This window comes from Sarcophilus harrisii, chromosome 2 (genome assembly GCF_902635505.1).
Source record: "Sarcophilus harrisii chromosome 2, mSarHar1.11, whole genome shotgun sequence".
Taxonomy (NCBI): Eukaryota; Metazoa; Chordata; class Mammalia; order Dasyuromorphia; family Dasyuridae; genus Sarcophilus; species Sarcophilus harrisii.
Genome location: NC_045427.1, coordinates 61,104,891 through 61,125,282, shown reverse-complemented (window position 1 = coordinate 61,125,282; position 20,392 = coordinate 61,104,891). Strand labels below are relative to the sequence as shown.

Sequence of the window (20,392 nt, the reverse complement as noted above, 5' to 3'; positions counted from 1 at the left end):
AATTTTCACCATTACCCACTGTATCTTAATATTCATGGGACACTACCCAGTTGAAAATGAATACTTGATTAAAACCAAGGTAACACCTATCACTCAATTTTGATTTCATGCCAAATATGCTTTGAAGATTGAAAGGTGTTGATTTCTCAAGTGGTAAATCAGGTTTTAAAAATAATTTATAGAATATAGTATAATTGTGTCATAATTTTAAAATGAAATCGATTTGATTTCTTTTTTAAAAGCTAGTTTTGTCTCTGCAGTCCTATAGAGCAGCAGTTATAAATGTGTGGTCCAGAGACTTTTGGAAGTCCCCAAAACCTTTTCAGGATGTATATGAGGAAAAAAAGAAAAACTATTTCCATAATGAAATTATTTTTTATTCTTATGAAGTAAATATTTATAGCTATAACCAACATTTAAAAAAGCTATTTGGGATCCTCAGTAATTTTTAAAGAGCAACCATATGAGAACCATTTAAGTAGAATCATTAGTTGAGCCCAATAACACGTGAGAATTGGCCTTAAGGGTCAGTTTTATGAATGAATCTAAATTATTTCCACAGACTGAATGATCCCAGTTTACTCTGGGCCATAATTTATTCTAGATTCCTCAGGGAAAGATGACAGAGGAAAGAAATCGTTCTCAAGGTGAATGTTCATATCCAGATGGATGGGAACATTCTACCTCTCCTTACCTTCTTAAGTTTCACCACGCCTTCCTGTGTTTCATAATCTGTTGTTATTTCAAACAGCTCCATGCCATCCCCATCAATGATATTATAGGTTACTAAGCCATTTTCTCCAATATCTGGGTCTTTGGCCTTCAATCGTCCTACTTCTTCTCCTGGCACAGCTGCTTCTGACACAGACATCTGGTATACACCTGGACAGAAGAGAAATAACTTTTTGTCTTATTTTGTTGATGGTGAAAAAAGTCTTGCTTTTGATATTTTAATATGGTTCTCCTTTTGCATTATCTATCCCAGTATCTCCATACCTTTAGAAGACAATTTTTAATCAGGAGTTGTGATAATAAATAAATAGGCCAACAAACAAATAAATGAATGAATTAATGAACAAACAAATATATAGATACATAAAGAAATAAAAAAAAAATCAACATTTTTTTGCTGAAATTTTAGGTTATGGATAACTTTATAATTAGGCTCATCCTCAGGTGATAGAAGCACAGCTTAAAACTTTTCCATATTGGAATAATTTATCAGGCCTTAGCATAAATACTGGTATTTAACTTTAGAAAAAAAAATTTCAACTCCATATCATCATGAGGCCTTCAAGGAGGCCCTGAAGGAATGTGCAAGAATTTAGATTTCATTACATTAGCATGTTACATAAAGGATTTGAAACTCATGTGGATTGAGTAAAACATTAATAAATAAATAAAAAGGGAATAATCAAATGTAAAACAAATGCCCTATGTTACAGATGTTATATGATTCTTTGAAGGAATAGATTATCTGAAGTCTAGAAGATGCATGGTAGTTGGTACTATGGAAAAGTAGTGTCCCAAGTCACATGTAGGATAGAAAAATAATTCTCATATATATTGCAAATCAGGAAATAATTACATTAAGACACAAATACCCCTGCATATATATATATATATATATATATATATCCTTGAACTAAGCATTTAATAAATGCTCAATTTGATAAATTCTTTCCATTAATTCAATAATAATTAAAATAACAACTTATGTTAATTAATAATTAATTAATACTATTGACGTTTCCTAATACTACTATTCTACTTTGATTCCACTCTGGAGAGCAGATTGAGCAAGAATTATGTTTCCCTTCCTATACACACATTGATTAGCAATGACAAGACCCAAGAATTAATTACAAAAGTCACCTTCTGTCTCCTATGATTATGTGACTATTAATCACCCTTTTATAACATCAATATTTAGAATGTTTCAATAGTAATAACTGCTTAATCAATCAATAAAGTGAGCATCTTCAACATGTTCAACATTGTGAGACATATGGGAATAGAACAACAATTTATGGCATGGCCCTTGTAATTAAAAATTTATTTGGGGATGGAAAATGCTATGCAACACACAACCAGAAATGTGTCTAAAAATCAGTGAGGATTAAAAAGTGCAGTATATAATCAAGTGAAACAGTGTGCAGATCAGATTCCAAATATAATAGAACTTCAGAGTGAGAATAGGCAAAGATGACCTTTAGCAAGTGGAGAAAGCTTCACTAAAAGAGTAGAATCTGAACAAAGTCTTAAAAGCCAGGAAATATTTTGTTAGTTGAGAAAGAAAGGGAAACATGATTATTATTCAAGTGATGCGCCATGTTTGTTGAACTGAAAATTTAGCAGGTAAATAATAGGGAGAGAAGAGAATGGTTGCTGACTATCACTATCTTCAAATTCATGTAAAGACAGGTGATGTGTTGCATTGAAAAGAATGGCAGCACTGGAGCCAGAACACTTTAGTAAGTGATTTTTTTTGATGTTTAATAAACATGTCATCTTCATCCTCATCCTCAGTATTATCATCACCTTTTAAATTTTATGAAATTACCGATCCTATATCATGTGATACTCACAATAATGCTGGGGAATCTGTGCTATTATTATCTCTATTTTACAGATGGGAAAAGTGGAACAGAGATTATATAACTAGTAAACTGAGGAAGAATTTGAACATAGATCTTCCTGGTCTAACACTCTCTTCACTGTACAAATCACCTAATTTTCCAATTTTTCTATCAAATGTCAATCTGTATATGCTATGGATTATCTACAGAAAAAAAATGGATTTACTTGAGTGAGTTCTGTACAATAAAAAAAAAATTATAGTTTCTAAGAAACACCAAAAACAAACAAGAAAACACACATAGAGTGAAGAGAGAATCTCTCCCTTTCCTGCTGAGGAAGACTGGTATATTGGAAGAGCATTAGCTCACTAGGGAAAGGAACTTGGTTGAACTCTTTCCTCTAATGGTTACTAGATATATGATTCTGGGCTAGTCAATGAGCCTCCTTGGGTTTTAGGTCTTTATAGTTAGCTGTGAATCTATGACAATTTGTGAATAATGTCTCATTGTATGTCAGGCAGCAGCACTGGAGAGAGATGCCTTAAATTACCAAAAGGGGTAATCCAATTCTTATTTTTTAATATTTGCTACATTAATTTTCATTGTTGTTTTTGTTCGGTCATTTCAGTCCTGTCAAACTTTTCATGACCCCATTTGGGATTTTCCTTTTTTTTTTCCCCTGGGGCAATTGGGATTAAGTGACTTGCCCAAGGTCACACAGCTAGGAAGTGTTAAGTATTTTAGGCCAGATTTGAACTCGGGTCCCCCTGACTTCAGAGATGATGCTCTATCAACTGCATCAATTAGCTGCCCCTTTTCGAATTTTCCTAGCAAAGGTAATGGAGTGGTTTTCTATTTCCTTCTTCAGCTCACTGGACAGATGAGGAAGCTGAGGCAAACGGGATTAAATGACTTGCTCATAAGTGGCTGAGGTCAGATTTGAACTCTTCCTGACTCTGGACCTGATACCCTATGCAGGAGGGTACTATGTAGCTATCTCTAACTTTATTCATCAGTTTAGTTTATAATTTTCATCCCAGTGAGTCCTGTTTTCAGACTCTCTACCCCATAATCTCTTTTAAGAATCTACTTTTTGGGGCAGCTAGATGGCACAGTGGATAAAGCACCAGTTCTGAAGTCAGGAGGACCCGAGTTCAAATCTGATTTTAGACACTTAACACTTCCTGGCTGTATGACCTTGGGCAAGTCACTTTATCCCAACTGCCTCAGGGGGAAAAAATCTAATTTTCTTGAAGAAACTGTAAAAAGTGGCATATAAATATCCAATATGGATAGGTCAAATTTACATAAGAGTTAAAGGAAAATTTTAGTAAAAATGTTGAACTTGAAATTACGAAGACCTGAATTTGAATCCTGCCTCAAAAACTTATTGGCTGTGTGATCTTGGGCAAATAATTAGCCTCTTTCACCCTATATTTCCCCATTTGTGAACAGCTATTAATAACAGCATCTCCCACTGGGCACAGATGAGTGTCAGGACCCAGATTAACACATAATTGGGAAATATTTACAAACAAACAATAGAATATCAATAACTTTGATATGATATATTTTTAAATCAATATAAGGTTCTCAGGAATCATCCTATGCTACTTAGTCCTCTGTGTTTCTAATGTTTCTAATGTCAAAATGAGTTTGACATTGGTATTTTAAAGCACTTAAGACATCTTAAAGTTAGCTATTATTTTTATAATAGCTGTTGTATTTTCTATTTTGTTTTTAATCTGGCTATTCATTATATTCTGGATTTTACAAAATTTTTCCATCATAACAAGACTTAATAACATATTTAGAGAGTATATTCAAAAGGAATAATGTTTCAAAATGATAGGTTCTATTTTGGGGGCAGCTGGATGGCCAAGTGGATAGAACAGTGGGTCTAGAGTCAGGGAGACTCATCTTCCTAAATTCAAATCTTGTCTAAGACGCTTACTAGCTGTGTGACTCTGACTAAGTACCTTAATTCTGTTTGTCTCAGTTTCTTTATTGTAAAATGAGCTAGAGTAGGAAATGGCAAACCATTCCAGTATCTTTGCTAAGTAACCCAAATGAGGTCATGGAGAAACTAAAATGACTCAACAATAACAATAATAAGATCCCATTGTAGTCTTCCAAATGTTGGAGCTATTAATTCATTCTTCTTCCTAAGTTTTTATGATTCTGTTCTATAATGACACCCTCTCAATCAGATCAATTCTTCCAAGTTTCCTTTTGCAGGATAATCATCTGTGTACTTTTCCCTTTTACTAGGGCTACCCCAAGACTATGTCCTAAGTCCTTTCCATTTCTCTCTATACTATCTTCCTTTATGATTTCATTGGTTTAATCATCATCTCTTTACACATGAGTATCAAATTTATATTCATTTTCAGGAATGACCAAAATATTGATATTTTGTTGAGTTGTGTGTATTTATTACAAGGGATGTTATTTAAAGGAGGGAGAATGAATTCATGGGTAATAAAAGAAATACAAAAAGTATAAGGTCATCCATAAAATATGTTTAACATTTGTAGAATGAAATAGAAAGAAGTATAGAAGGGAATACAAACAGAAAAATTAATTACCATATTACAAAATTAAATTTAATATAAATAATGTAATTTAATTAATTAAATTGATATAAACTAAAAATTAAACTGAAAGACTGCTACAATTTGACAACTGTTTTTTATTGTTGCTTTTATTTTTCTATTTTATTTTTATTTTAATATTAAAATTTTAATTTTGTCAATTTATTAACACAATAAAGAAAATTAAAAGTTTAAAGGGTTTTTAAGTATACATGCTATCAAAGAATTTCTTAAAATCTGGGCCACTTTTATCTATAGCATTCCCTTCATCCATTAATAACCTATCAGAAAAGGAAAATTCAGCTGACATGACCTATTTTTGATGAAGACATGCTATATACACTGCATTCTTTTCTAGATATTGAGCAGCCATCTCTTTTATAACTTTATCCATCATAGAGTAGATTTCCTAGTAATCAAAGTCAAATTCATTGACCTATTGAAGATAGTTTTTCTCTTTCTGGAAAATTGAGACAATTACCTTTCTCTAATCCCCTAACAATTTTTTCACTCTTTGGAATATTACTGACAGTGACTCAGTACTCACATTTATTATTTTTAATATCTGAGGATAGTATATATTTTGCCTATTCTTTTAAAACCAAACAAAAGGTAACATTCTTACTCTGGTGAATTATGTACATGCATGTATGTGCACATATATGCACAGATAGTTGTATACATGTGTATGTAGGTATGCATATATACCTATATATGTACACATGCATATATGTGCGTACATGCATAAATTAATACATACAAACATGTGAAATGGAAATAGTTGAATGAGGTTTAAGGCCCAGTGTTTTATCTTGCAAAGGAGGTGAGATTTATCATTTCATAACCATCTTCTAAACTCCCTCTGTGATGTCATCTGCCAACCCTAAGGCACACAGGACCTTTGCAATGATAGCTTCTATTTTGATAACCCAGTATCTAATTTTGTCCTCAAGTTTCTTCAAAATTCCAGCAAATGCCATTTTATGCACATAGTCTACCCTGAATTAACTTTTCATTTGCCTTTTGCACAGCAAGCAATCTCTTAAATATTCATGTTGATATGACTTTTTATTTGTTTTTATAGAATTTTCTTTTGACTACTTTTTATTCTAGTATTCACGACTTGTCCACATCAGGGTCAATTTGAGTATATGAAAGGATGTCCTCAGTACTAAGCATGTGAGCTATCATGTTTTCATCTTGAAATATTCTTTTTCACCCAATATACTTAATGGCCTCTGAAATATTCTTTCCATCGTTTCCTTTTTTGACAGCCTATAAGATGCAAAACAAGGACAGAGTAGGTCCCAAGGATGCTTCATCTGGGGATTATAATTCCTGAGAGATCCATGTCCTGAGGTTGTTATGATGAATATGAACTAGAAATAGAAACTGCTAGGATTAGTTCTAAGATTATTTTTTAAAAAGAAAAACATCTCAAGCCTTACTCTGTGGAAACTTTGGTGGGTTGTCATTGACATCGGTCAGTGTAATTGTCACTTTGGTTGTCCCTGAGAGTCCGCCCATGTGTCCACCCATGTCCTTGGCTTGTATTACAACATGATATTCTTCCTTTGCTTCTCTGTCCATATTTGGAAGCGCCGTTCTGATTATACCTGAATGAGTAAGATGAAAAACATAGAGAGGATAAACTATCCATCATTTACAATTTAGAGACCCTGGAATTACAAGAAAATGTCATACTTCTCTTCTTCCCCATCCCTATGAATTAAAGGATTATCAATTAAACTTTACACACACACACACACACACACACACACACACACACACACACGCATGCATAACTATACACAAAAACACCCCAATTACATATCACAGTTGTTAAGAGATTTGGTTGCTTCAGAGAGCAATCACAGGTGCAGCCATGAGCAGTAAGGAGAACGGTCCACCCTTCCCACTAACTCCATTCTACTATATCACCTGTCACACAATGCAGCTTACTATGTTAGTATTTCTTGCAGATCATTCAGGGGTGCTAACTAATAGAAGAGTGCCGCTGTGTAATGACTTAATGTTGAATAGAATCTGACTTCAAGCATGAGCAAACATGATGTATGGCATAGCAAAGCTGGGCTCCAGGAATTTTTTTTGGGGGGGAAAGAGACAGGGAGAGAGAGACAGAGACAGAGACAGAGAGAGACAGACAGACAGACAGAGACAGAGACATAGAGAAAGAGACAGAGACAAAGAGAGAGACAGAGACAGAGAGAGAGAGACAGAGAGACAGAGAGAGAGAGAGAAAGAAGGAATGATCAAGGAAAATGGAGGGAGTGAAGGAAGGAGGGAGGGAAGGAGGAAGAGGAAGAGGGATGAAGGGAAAAAGGGAGGGAAGGAGAGGGACAGGGAGAGGGAGAAAGAGAGAAACAGATGGAGACAGAGACAGAGAAAGACAGAGAGAGAGGGAGAGAGATTCAGACAGACAGACAAATAGACACAGAGACAGAGACTATTTTGCAGCATTATCAGTTTTCCTTTGCAATTTTTTTTGCATTTAAGAGTAATTATTCTGAAGAATAAAACCATAGGTTTTAGTAGATTACCAAAGAGGCCTATTATACACAATAGAACAAAACAAAAACAAACAAACCTCTCATGTAAGAAGTGTATGGTCAAAATCAAAGACAGAAGTGAAAAAAAGAGATTAAAAATGCTTGGTCATCTCCCCTTTGTCACAAAATTCTGCTATACTAATTGTTGATTACCTCAGCTACTTACTATAGCTTGGCCTGGATCTAGCTAAGCTTCATTCATTACCTGGTTATATCCTTATCAACCACTGTGTCACCTGGACAAGAAACCATGATGCTAAGGATTTAATATTTTTAACTCCCCACAATTTCTAGGCTGAGATCTAATCAAGTTTCATTTCACCCCCTGGCTATCTCCTCACTAGCTGCCATCAATGAACTCTCTTACTCTATCTTTCCAATTCTGAAAGCAAAATCACATCAACTACACTATATATGCTTTATCCTCCCCCCTTTCCCCACTATAAGATCCTTGAAGGAAAAGTTTGTCTTCACTTCTAGTATGGAGTTTGATACATATTAAGAACTGAGTAAATACTTCCTTCCCTCCCTCCCTCCCTCCCTCCCTCCCTCACTCCCTCCTTCCCTTCCTCCCTTCTTTTCTCCCTCCCTCCCTTCCTTCCTTTCTTATTTCCTCCCTTCCTTCATTCCCTCCTTCCTTTATTCCTTCTTTCTTTCCCTTTATTCATTCATTTATCCTCATGGTACATGAAAATGTTCAAGTATGCTCATGTCAGTTCATTTTCTAGTATACCCATATAGCCTATGCCAGTGCACTGAGCAAATGAAGAGGAGGCTTTGATATTAGAAAGAGTCCCAAAACATAACATGGAAAAAGATTTGGAACCTGGGCTCTACAGCCTTTAAGGAGAAGCAGGGAGGTGGTACAGCAAGAATGACGTAGTAGATAGAAAATTAATTAAGAGTCAACAAGACTAGGATTCAAAAATTGCCTCATTTATGTCCTATATGTGTGGCTGTGAGACAAGTCACGACTTAAAACCCTAATAGGACGCAGTATTCTAAAACTATAAGTTGTAAAGAAAGTGCTGATCTGAATTGGCAAATAAAGTTCTTGTCTGGGATCTTACCACCCCCCTCCAAAAAAAAGACCATAATCTTCCTCTTAAATACAATCTTATGAGGAAATGAACCCATATAAATGATTTAACTTCTGAAAAGCTAACACATGCTAAAGTCAGATTTCAAAATAAGGGCTACTGATTCCACAATTTCCAATTACCCCTTTGCTAATGCTGGATTGGGATCAGAGAACAAAACTATTCAAACTTCAATCTTCCATACCTGTTTGTGCTTCAACAGAAAAATAGGGCTGGCCCTCCAGAATGCTATAAACCAGTTTAGCACTATTTCCATAGGTAGGATCATCAGCATCTGAAGCAGTTACTTGGATCACAGATGTACCTGAAAAAAGAAAGAGATATTTTTGCTCAAATTACCTATATGATACAAATTATATTTTTAGGGATGTGGTTTCATTTTATAATTGAAAGAATGCCAAGGACATCAATTCAATGCATTTGTGTTTTTTCATTGAAATTAGAAATTGCTTAATTTAGTTTTTATTAAGAAAAACTAGTTTTCTCCTTCTCATCTACCCTAATGAAAAAAATTTTAAAAAGTACATATATTTCAACTAGTTCATTGAAACATGAAAATTACATTTTTGTGGTAAATTCTACTACATTTGATAGTCAAGTTAATGTTACAAATAGTATTTTAAAAACATTTGTAGGCTCATGCAACTAGACAATTCAGCAAATGAAATAATTAAGTTAAATTCCTCCCAAATAATGTAATAAATGATTATTAATGATGAATTACTATTCATAAAAAGACAGGGTGCAGGCTTCCATCTGTAGTAGTATGATAAATTTGTCATTTTATTGTAGCTCTGCATGTAATAAAATTGTTATTCCTACTTTTTAATTATTTTATTGTTATAAATATCATCTAGTATCATCTAGTTTCATCTATATGAAAACCATATCTTCTTGGTCAAATGGGATTTGCAACTATCAGGAAACAAACAAACAACAAAAAAACAGTCAAGACGACATCTGTTGAGTTCTAAGGCCAGCATGTGTTGGGTCAGATTCTGGAGCATTTCACCCAGGGAACTAAGTGGAATATTGATTTATCATCTTTCCTGGAAAACTCTTAGTATTTAGTTTCTGGTAGAGCCATTGGGTGATGAAGCGTTTGAGCTGGAGAATCCGAATAGAAAGGTGGCATTCTGTTGCAATATGGAGGTATCAAGCTTAAGACAACATAGACTGTAGAAAAGGTCCAATCTCTGGTGCTAGAGATGGTGCAGGCTCATTTGGTAGAGTCTAGCCATACAAGTATTATAACACCAATTATTAACTGCAAAAAATTATTATTTAACTAAGGTGAGCATAAGCTCATCAACACTGGTACAAGTTTTCCAGAATTATTTTTTCTGTTAGTTCTGCAAAAACATAATGGCAGATCAAATATTATAAATCAAGTCTAGTCAACAATAATATATTAGGCATCTATTATGCACCAGGCACTATGCTAAGGGCTAAAAACAAAGCAGTAAGATCCCAGGAACAATGTTTTAAATAAGTAATTGACCAAACACCCTTAAAGTAGGTCTCTCACTATATTTTGGTAGGGGGTCTGTTTAGAATATTACCTCATTGCAAAATGAGGTTTGAAAGGGGAATATTATAAGGGGTAGATCTGTATTCAGTGGAGTTGCTCATTGGATCAAATAGATGAATTTGAATGAATGAATTAAATTAAATGTGCTAAGGGAAGTGGCAATTTAAAGCAGTCCTCCAGGGAATCCTTTAGCAGGGCAAAGATTCCTCAAATAATGCAAATTAAATCCCCTTGATTTATGTTACATAAGTTTTTATGTTATAATATTGAATTCATTTAATATAGATCCCTGATGCATTTATTATTAGTACCTTCATGACTGCCTGAAAGCCACCCTCTCTTATTTCCTCTCTCAGATAACAAAGTCTTCATCCTTCTTCCTGAATTGTGACAAAGTAGTTTGGATAATGTTTACCCAATAATAAGAAAGAGAAAAGAGAGAGAGAGGAGAGAGAGAGAGAGAGAGAGAGAGAGAGAGAGAGAGAGAGAGAGAGAGAGAGAATATCTTGATACATACCCACATTGGACCGCTCTGGCACATTGGCATGGTAATTTTCATGTAAGAATTCAGGAGGGTTGTCATTGATGTCCTGAACTTTGACAATGAATTCTGAAGGTGGCTCCAATGGTCGATTGGTGTCTCTGTCCACAGCTTGAGCCATCAGAGTATACTGGGCTCTTTCTTCTCGGTCCAGTGTCTTAGTTGCATGAATGTTCCCTGATTTATCATCAATAACAAAAATGGTTCCTGCTCCTTCACCTGAGAGAATGTATTTAATGTTCCCATCACCAGAATCAATATCAGAGTGGAGCTAGGAAGAGAGAAAATATATTTGTGACCTTACAATACAAAGAATATGAGTAAATGCAATAAGGATGAAGTAGATGGGTCAGTGCTGAGAGAAATAAAGTCTGATTGACTGTCCCTGATGGACAATAGGGTGTCATGATAAAGAAATGATGGCTTAAGCCAATAATCTAAATTATCCAGGGGAATTAAATGGGAGAAAAGGTCAAGAATTTCAAGACAGTCTAATAAGCTCTGTGCCAAATATACCACAAATATACCTGACTTTTTATTCTACTATGATATGAGCTACATAAAAAATTATTATCCAGATGGAAATTTACTCAACCCAATCACACAGACCAGAAATGGGCTATAGGGCTTATCTACTATAACATAAGGAAACTGAATGCTGGAAAGAAGACATGAAATGACCAGAGGTATGAAGTTAATTAAATAAGAGAGTCAGGATTTCAACTCATGTCTTTCAACTCCAGTGTCTATTTTTCCTTCATTATTCCATGATGCCTCTCAAAATTTTTAGATTATTGATCTTATCAGACAGGAAAAAGAACTGGATAGTAATCTTGCATCTTTCCTACAAGAATTAATAATATAATCTACACTATCTTTTAAAATTGCAATTTTTACTAAGACTTACCTTAAAATCTTCTATGACTTATTATGTATAGTATCTAGTAAATGAATAAATAAAAATACTAATGATAACTTACACTTATAGATTGTCACCATTTTTCATAGTACTTTGCTGAAAACCAAGTTTGAATTTCCTTTTCAGATAATCAGGGATCTGATACCAACTTACTTGTCTACTGTGTCTTAGTAAATTCTCCCGTGTTCTAGCCAAAGTTGATTACTAGTTATTTCCTAAGCAAAACTTATATTTTCCTGCCTTTAATCTCTGTGTGTGGAATGGTCTCTTTCATCATTCTAATCCTAAAAGTCAGGTTAATTCTAAACCTAACTATGATTAAAAGCTCTGTTTAAATGTTAATGTCACTTCTTCCATAAAGTCTTCCAAGTTCTACATAGGCAATGTGGTTGTGCCCTCCCTCCTTTCAACTTCCATTATACTATGTTGGTATTTCTGTTATATTACTTTTCATCCTCAGCAGGGAATTATTCTTTTTTCTGCATGTGTACTACAGTAATGTGAGCCCTATGTATCCTGGACTAGGATTATTATATAGTACAGTACTTTGTTCTGTTCAGACTACAGTAAGAATATTATGAAGAATCCTGGATGTCATTTTTCAGGAATGGTATTAGTAAATTAGAGTGTCCAAAGGAGGGTGTCCAGGATGGTGAAGGACCTTGAGTCCACACCAAATTGGGATTGATTCACAAATTCAGGGATGTTAGGCACTGGAGAAAACTTAGCAAGGACGTGATAACTGGATTCCTGAAGGCTGTCACAAAGAAGGATTACATTTCTTCTTGACTGGAGGTAAAACTAAGAGCAATGTGTAGGAACTGAAAAGATACACATTGAAATGTCATCAGAGGTATGGGGAAACTTTCTAATGGAGCTACAGAACATTAAAATGGGCTACCTCAGGAGACAGTGGGCTCTACCTCATTGAGGGTGTTCAAGCAAGAGCTTTTATGGCACATTGGCCACAGGAGTGTAGGGGATGGTGTGGGAGGATCTTTCAGGAATTGGTTAGACCAAATGGCCCCTAAGGTACATTCCAATTATGAAAGGTTATGTGATTCTGTGAAATGTGGGGAGAGACTGTGTTTTCTTAATCTGTGTACTCCACACAGCACAACAAATGGTCTTGATATAATAGTGTATAAGTATTTGAAGAATGAATGAATACATTAGCATCTCCCAGGGTGACAGTGATAGGTAACAAATGGGCGACATTCTCCTCCTACTCAATTGACTCTCATTTTATAGAGTATTTTAAGGCTTTATTTATTTATTTATTTTGTTTCTCCCAAACTGTGTTAGGTAGTTATTGCAAATAGCATTGCCCCATTTTATGAAAAAAGAAATTGAAGTCCAGTTAGGAAAAAAAAATAACTTTCAAGGAGTTATACAATTTACCCTTTATATCAAGTATCATCAAAGCTAAAATCTGAATCCAACTCTCCCCTGACTCTAATTTTAGCTTATTTTCTGTACTATGAGTTCCAAAGGGAAGAAATCACTATTTTTCAGAGACAATCCATTAGATAGCCTTTTGGTTTTGCTTTATTCAACACTAACAGCTCTATTGAATTTCAACCTTATTTTTCTTATTCTAGTCTAAGTGGAAGCAAAGGCAATCTGTTCACAATGATTCATATTCAGAAAGACATCAAGGACCCTTAAGACTCTACCCACAGACCCATGTCAGTGTCCAAGCTGACAGAGATGTACAAAAGCAAATCATAGGAACATGAAATCTTTTCTAGCAGCCAACAAAAAGCAATTATATAGTTAAGCAAGATTTGGCAGAATATTATAGTGAGTCTGGGCAGATAACACCTACATCATTCAAAGAGATTGAAAATAGTATCCCTCTTGCACAACGTTTTTAAATGAGTAACAATCCATGAGTGTGTGTATGTGTATGTGTGTGTGGTGACTGGACATGTGATTTCACAGGTAAAAGAAATTCAACTTTTACAAATGCAGGTCAGTACTTTCTCGGTAACATAAGACCCTAGAGATCTTCTTAGGTCACTGAGAATTTAACCAACTTGCCCAGGTACACACTCACAGCCAGTAGTCTTATTTGATCCTTTACTTCAAGTCTGCATCACTGTCTCACTCTTTTTCTTTCTTATTTCTCTCTTTGTCAATCTATCTCTCCCTCTCCCAGATATAAATATATATGTAAATACATATATACAATATAATATATAATATGTGCATATATATGCATATGAACATATACACCAAATATATCCACAATGCTTTAATATATACATATGTACACATATTACTTATATGCCAATATTATATATTATGGGTGTGAAGAAGCTAAAATGCATCAGATTTATGAAATAAAATTGTAACAGAGTAGAAATTACAAGGGTGATGAAATGAATAGAAATCAAAAAATCATTGATTCACTGACTAACATTCACTTTATTCATCTGATTGTACAAAGCACTGTGCTCTGTAGCATTAGAAGAGGAGTGTTGTGTGACCATAGCCAAGTCACTTACCTTTTATAAAATGAAGGGATTATATATGATTATCTCTAAGATCCCTTCAAGTTCTAACCATCCTAACATTCTAAAGTCCCTTCCATAGAGAACATCACAATATTGTTCTAAGACTTATTCAAGTTTTAACAAAATATGCTAAGATCTCTTCTGGTTGTCAGATTCTCTATGCTCTTATATTTTATATGCTTATATCCTTTTCAATTCTAGATTTCCATAGTTCTGTGAATTCTAAGGACAGTAATTTTGTTAACAAATTTTACTTCATGTCAAAGCGATTTCTTTAGGTAAAAATTACAGTTTGTGTTCAAGCAATACATTTCTAAGACAGTTATAAAATACTCTTTCAGTATTTGTGATTCACATGAAGCTATTTTTTGCAAAAAAAAAAGAGACATTAAATACTTTTTAAATGTTGTATTTGTTTTTTTAAGCAAAATATCACTGTCTTTTTTTGCAGGTGACTAGAAATACAACAGTTTTCTTAAATTCTTTTGCAATCTGATTTTACTGAAATGGCTCTGATTTCAGTACTGCCCTTAAATGTAGGGCAGTGGTCATGTCAGGGAAAATGCAGAAGAAATCAGAAGATGAATTCTAGTCCCGACTATTCTACTATTGCACTGGTTATTCAGGTTAAACTACCTTCCCTTTCTGCATTTCAATTTCCAGATCTATGAAACTAGCTCAAGCTATTAATGCTAAAGCTAATAATATTGCCTATGTGCAGACACCATCTTTCCACTTCTAAGATTCCTACTAATTCACACATTCTATGCTCTAAAGTTCCTTCTAGTTCTTACAATATATGACACAGTGGTCCATATTTTAAAATCCTTTCCATTTTTAACATCCTATAATTCTGCATTTTAATTCATGGGATTTTGGGGGAATTAAATAGACATAAGGTTTTTTGCGATTACTCATATGATTAACTTTTAAAAAATATTTTAGATTCTTCTTATTTCACTAACAGCACTAACATAGATGAAAGTTAGATGTAAATTCTCATTTGAATCTCATAAAAGGGGATTTATACTACTTCCATTTAATCAGATATGATTTACTACTAAGCTCCACACAAAAATGTAGTTCGGTAAATCATTAAATGTTATCAAGTGAAACAGGCATTGGTTTCCTGCCAATTTCTAACTCTAAGGATTGTGAATTTTTTTTATATTCAAATACAAATTTTCCCTATTTCCACAAAGCTTGCAACTTTCATGTAAAGTTTTACTTTTGAAAATAAATTATAAAAATTGAAAGTTGGAAATCATAAAAATCATCTCCTTTAACTCACTATACACAATGCGCGCGCACACACACACACACACACACAAAACAAATACTTATCCAGAAATCAAAAACAAAGAAATAGATAGTTAATGTAATGTAAATACATAGTAATATAATGTAATGTTTTGAATAGCCATTTTCATTGTCCAATCTAAAGTGATCAGGTTTCAATTTAATCTTCTATTCTATGATTCTGTCTATAATGGATATTCAGAAAATCTCTTCAATGTCAATTAGATGTGTTCTGATTGGTTGCATCATTATCCCTTCAAGGGTCAAGACCTTTAAAATATCTATTTTTTATCAGTAAAAATAAACCAAAATCAAGGAAGGATGGTATTAAAATGTGCCTTGGAATAAAAAAAATTATTAGAAATTAGAAAAAACACTTTTGAAAAAATATAAAAAATAATATCCTGAAATACATTTTAAAAGCTAAAGATACCTCAACACATAAAATGTTAAAATTATAAATAGTTACAATAGAGAATAGCAGATGTAAAAGTGAATATAAAATGTTAAATATGGAAGTAAACTATTCTCTTTCCCCACTGCAAACCCCAGTTACTGTATCTCTTTCTGTTTTCCTAGTATCACCCCTTCTCTAGCTTCTCTTTCCTCTCTTCAAAATCTTGATCCTGTAATTTACCAGCTTAGTTTGATACTACTCATTATCCTTCAGTCCCTTGACCTGCCTCCACCCATCCTTTTTCAAACCAAAACCCTTGATTACAACCTATTTTTTTCTACTCCTACTCAATGTGCCACTGTGCACCAATGGAAAAACTCATAAAAATTTGGTAATTCATTTGACTAAAAATTTATGTTATGTGATCTGCATTGGGATCTCATTGCTATATACCAATCATTTTGTTCTTTCCTGATAGCCTTTCTATCCTGAATATCATTTCCCTTCTAAAACTTTTTCTCTTCTCAGTCTATTTACATTAACTCTTAGCAGAGAATTTTTCTTTATGATTCATTGAAAATAAATCTATATTTTAGAAGCTTTCCATATTTTGAATCACTTTAAGATAATCCTAAACTCTTGGAGGAAAAAAAGTGCTCTTTTTCTTTCTCAATAACAATCTTTTTACCTGTACACTTTATCCCATCTCCTCTCACCTGTTCTGGAAAATCACTCCTTTAATTATTACTCTTCTACTCTACCCTTTTTCCTCTAGTCACCTTTTGCTTCCTCTCTTCTAATTTTCCATCTTTCCCTACAAAACTGCTTCTTTTCTTCTCCTTGCAAACATTCCCCAAGTCCATACAAACAAAATACAAAAGATTCCATTTGGCAGAACTATTCCCTCAAGCTATTCTATCAATTCTCTTTTTCACAGTCAAACTTGAGGAAAGGCTTGTGGGAAACATTTAAAGATCTCAGGTGTTCTCACTACTGAGTCACTGTCTGATGCCATTATCCAAGTGAAATAATCATTAAGGTCATCAGTGAACTCTTAAATGAAAAATTCACCGATCTCTTTTTTTAGTCCTCATCTTACTTGATATCAGTGTAGTATTTAATACTTGTGACCATCTTCTTGTCTTGGGTTTTTGGGAAATTTTATTTTCCATAGAATCTTGGAAATGTCCTCATTCCATATGACCCAGATTTTAATCCTCATTTTATCATTTGTCTTCCATATGAATAAAGTAAATCACTTAAGCTATTTGTCTTTCTTTAATGTCTCTTGCAGCTCTAATTCTCTGATAATAATATCAGAGAATAATATATTATCAGAGAATAGTATGTAATAATAATAATAATAATATCATCTTATATAGTCAGTGTAGCCTAAGAGTCATTGAACCACCAGGAACATTGAAATAAAAAAAAAAGGATGTCGTTATCTTACCCTGCCAACTAACACAGGATCCGGTCCAGTGTACTCCTCAATTACAAAAAACTGATTCCAGACCCAGCCTCTTTTGGAACGTTGAAGAACCTGACCTTCTTTTCCTTTTTCATGGTGAGCGTGGAGAGACCTTAAATGATTCGATTTCTCAGTTGAAAATGCCTGGCTGTTAGCCAGCATTCCCAGGCAGACCAGGATAGCATGTAAACAGTAGTTCTCCTTCATTTTTGGTTAAGTGAGAGGCACAGGAGTATCTGTAAATCCAGCCTTTGTACTCGGAGATCTGATAGTCTTCAATGTGGCAGGCCACTCAGTACACTCAAATGGAACCGTCTCCAGACAGAATACCACCATTCAGGAAGAGCATCACCTCAATGCTGTGCACCTTCCCAATTTTGCCTCTGAAAGGAAAAGAAAAGAAGTCAATGGCTTCCCAATTAGAGAAAATTCACACATTCATTAGCAATTAAGCAATTAATAATTTATTAGCAAGTAATTAATATTAGCAAATAATAATGCTCAACAAGAAGGCAGTGGGAGTGGGATGGAGGCAGTATTTTAAAACGATTCCTTAAATTAGTTTATTTTAAATGGGCCTGGGATTCTTTTGTTGTTGTTCAGTCACTTTTTATCTGATTCTAATGATCCCATTTGGGATTTTCTTGGCAAAGATTCTGGCATAGCTTGCTATTTCCTTTTCCAGCTTATTTTACAAAGTTGGGTTTGAACTCAGGTCTTTTTCACTCCAGACACAGTGCTCTATCCACTGTGCCACTTAGCTGCCCCAACCCTACTTTGGAAAGATTGGACTCTTGGAATCAGGCCACCAGTGTCATCCACGCGAGCTGATGGACCTAAAGCTGATCAGTAGCTGAGGTGATGAAGAGAGCACTAGATTGGCAGTCCAAAAAAACCTGCCTTAGTAAGTTAATAAGCATTTGTTTGTTTTTGCTTAGGAGAGCAAAGAGAGGCAAAAATAATGTGAATGAAGAAGCAAGAATAAAAATAACCAGGTCCACACAGATAGATATAAAACAGATTCCATAAAACAGATGAAAGGTGAAAATGAAGGCACTAGCTGGTGGAGGAAAGGCCTCCTCCCGAAAGTGAGATTTAGATTGAGTCTCAAAGGAAGTCAGGGAAAGCAAAAGGCAGCAGTGAGAAGAGAGAGCAGTCTCATCTCAAACACTTAGTAGAGCTGTGTTTGCCTCGATAAATCACACAGCTTCTTAAGGCTCAAATTCCTCATCCATAAAAGGAGGATAATAACAGCACCTACCTCACAGAATTGTGGTGGGGATCAAATAACACAGTATATGTAAAATTCTTTATAAACTTCAGAATGTTGTGTAAATGTGAGTTATTTTTTTAAGTTATTGGAAGCCAGGTTAAATGACTTGTCTGGGTTATACATAAAATATTTGTCAGAGGAAGGATTTGAACTTAGGCAAGATCTCTATTATCTGGCATCTTACCTCAGTGCCCCAAGAGACTGAGGAGGAGGGGGGAACTAGAATGTTCCAGAATATTTATTTTTACACTTGCATTGGATGCATGAGGTTACACAGGGAAAAAAAATTATTACAAAGCCAACGAGGCATTTGCTTCTTTGCTACCCTTATTGTCGGGGCCAGAAGAAAGCCAGGGATTATCTAATCTAAATCCTTGAGCAGTTATGACCCCTCCAAAACCCCAGATACATATTCACATTCTCCCTTTGAAGAGTTCCTATGACATGGAATTCATCTACAAATAAGGGAACTTATTTCATCTTAATATTATTCCTCCTCACATTGATTCAAAACATACTTTTTTGTTACTTCTCAACACCATTCCAAGTTTTATCCTATACACCTGAGCAAAACAAATGCAATCTTTCTCCCACCTGAATATACTTCAGACATATAAAGACAGGGTCACAACCCTTCCAAATCTTCTCCACTTAAGGATAAACACATTTTGATTCTTCTACTGACCTTTGCATGACAGTTTCTGGGACCCTTCACCATCATGTTCTTTACATCCTGGATGCTCTCCAGTTTGCAAATATTCTCTCTAAAATGTGATCACAGAAGTGGAGTAACCAGGCAGCAGGGTCTGACCAAAGCTACTGATTTCCAGTTTAAATTTTCTTATTTCTTTTCTGTCTTTCTGTCTTCCTTTCTTTCTTTTTTCTTTCTTTCTTCTTTCCTTCCTTTCCTCCTTTCTCTTTCTTTTCTCTTTCCTTTTTTCTTTTTTTCTCTTCTCTTTTTCTCTCCTCTCTTTCTCCTTTTCATAATCCCTTTTGTTGGCAATGACCTTTCTTCATCCATTTTCATATGGGACTTTTTTTTCACATTTCTGATAATAGTGATTATTCTCCATATAACTACATTCCTGGATTTCTTCATCATGTCACAGGGATCACTTCATCTTGCAAAACCCCTTCAGCCCTGGAACTCACATTTTGCCAATACCCTCCGCACTTAGGACTCTATGCTTCCTTTTATTGGAGAGGAGAGACCTATCCTCTCAAAAACTCCAGTTAACGAGAGTGCCCAGGTCAGACATCTCCATTAATTGTAACCTCCTTAACAGTAAAAACTTTTTTTTTGCCTTTCTTTGTATCACTGACATTTAGACAGATTCTTGGCATATAGTAGGCTCTTAATGATTGTTGTTCTTTTTGTTCTTATTTTTTATTTTGGACAGTCTCTATATTTCTGTATGATAAGGGACAATATTTTATCCAAATATCTTATGGCCTGCAAAAACAAGAAGAGTGGTCTGCACACAATATGAGGGAGGAAGCAAGGAAGAAAGGAAGGAAGAAAGGAAGAAAGGAAAGAAGGAAGGAAGGAGAAAAGAAGGAAGAGAGGAAAACCATACTGTACACTAAGCACTGTGCTAA

At 34.5% G+C, this 20,392-nt stretch overlaps 1 protein-coding gene across 3 annotated transcripts in view; it reads right to left on the bottom strand.

Annotated features, from left to right (window-relative positions):
- Positions 1–20,392, bottom strand: part of CDH11 (cadherin 11) — a 205,739-nt gene that overhangs the window by 35,595 nt on the left and 149,752 nt on the right. For all 3 annotated transcript variants that reach the window (XM_031950336.1, XM_031950337.1, XM_031950335.1), the window contains 5 exons: positions 17,503–17,903; positions 10,892–11,186; positions 9,028–9,147; positions 6,622–6,789; positions 695–882 (listed from right to left, as the gene is read on the bottom strand). In XM_031950336.1, coding sequence (XP_031806196.1) covers positions 695–882; positions 6,622–6,789; positions 9,028–9,147; positions 10,892–11,186; positions 17,503–17,727 — 996 coding nt within the window. In that variant the 5' untranslated portion in view covers positions 17,728–17,903. The remainder of the gene's footprint in view (positions 1–694; positions 883–6,621; positions 6,790–9,027; positions 9,148–10,891; positions 11,187–17,502; positions 17,904–20,392) is intronic.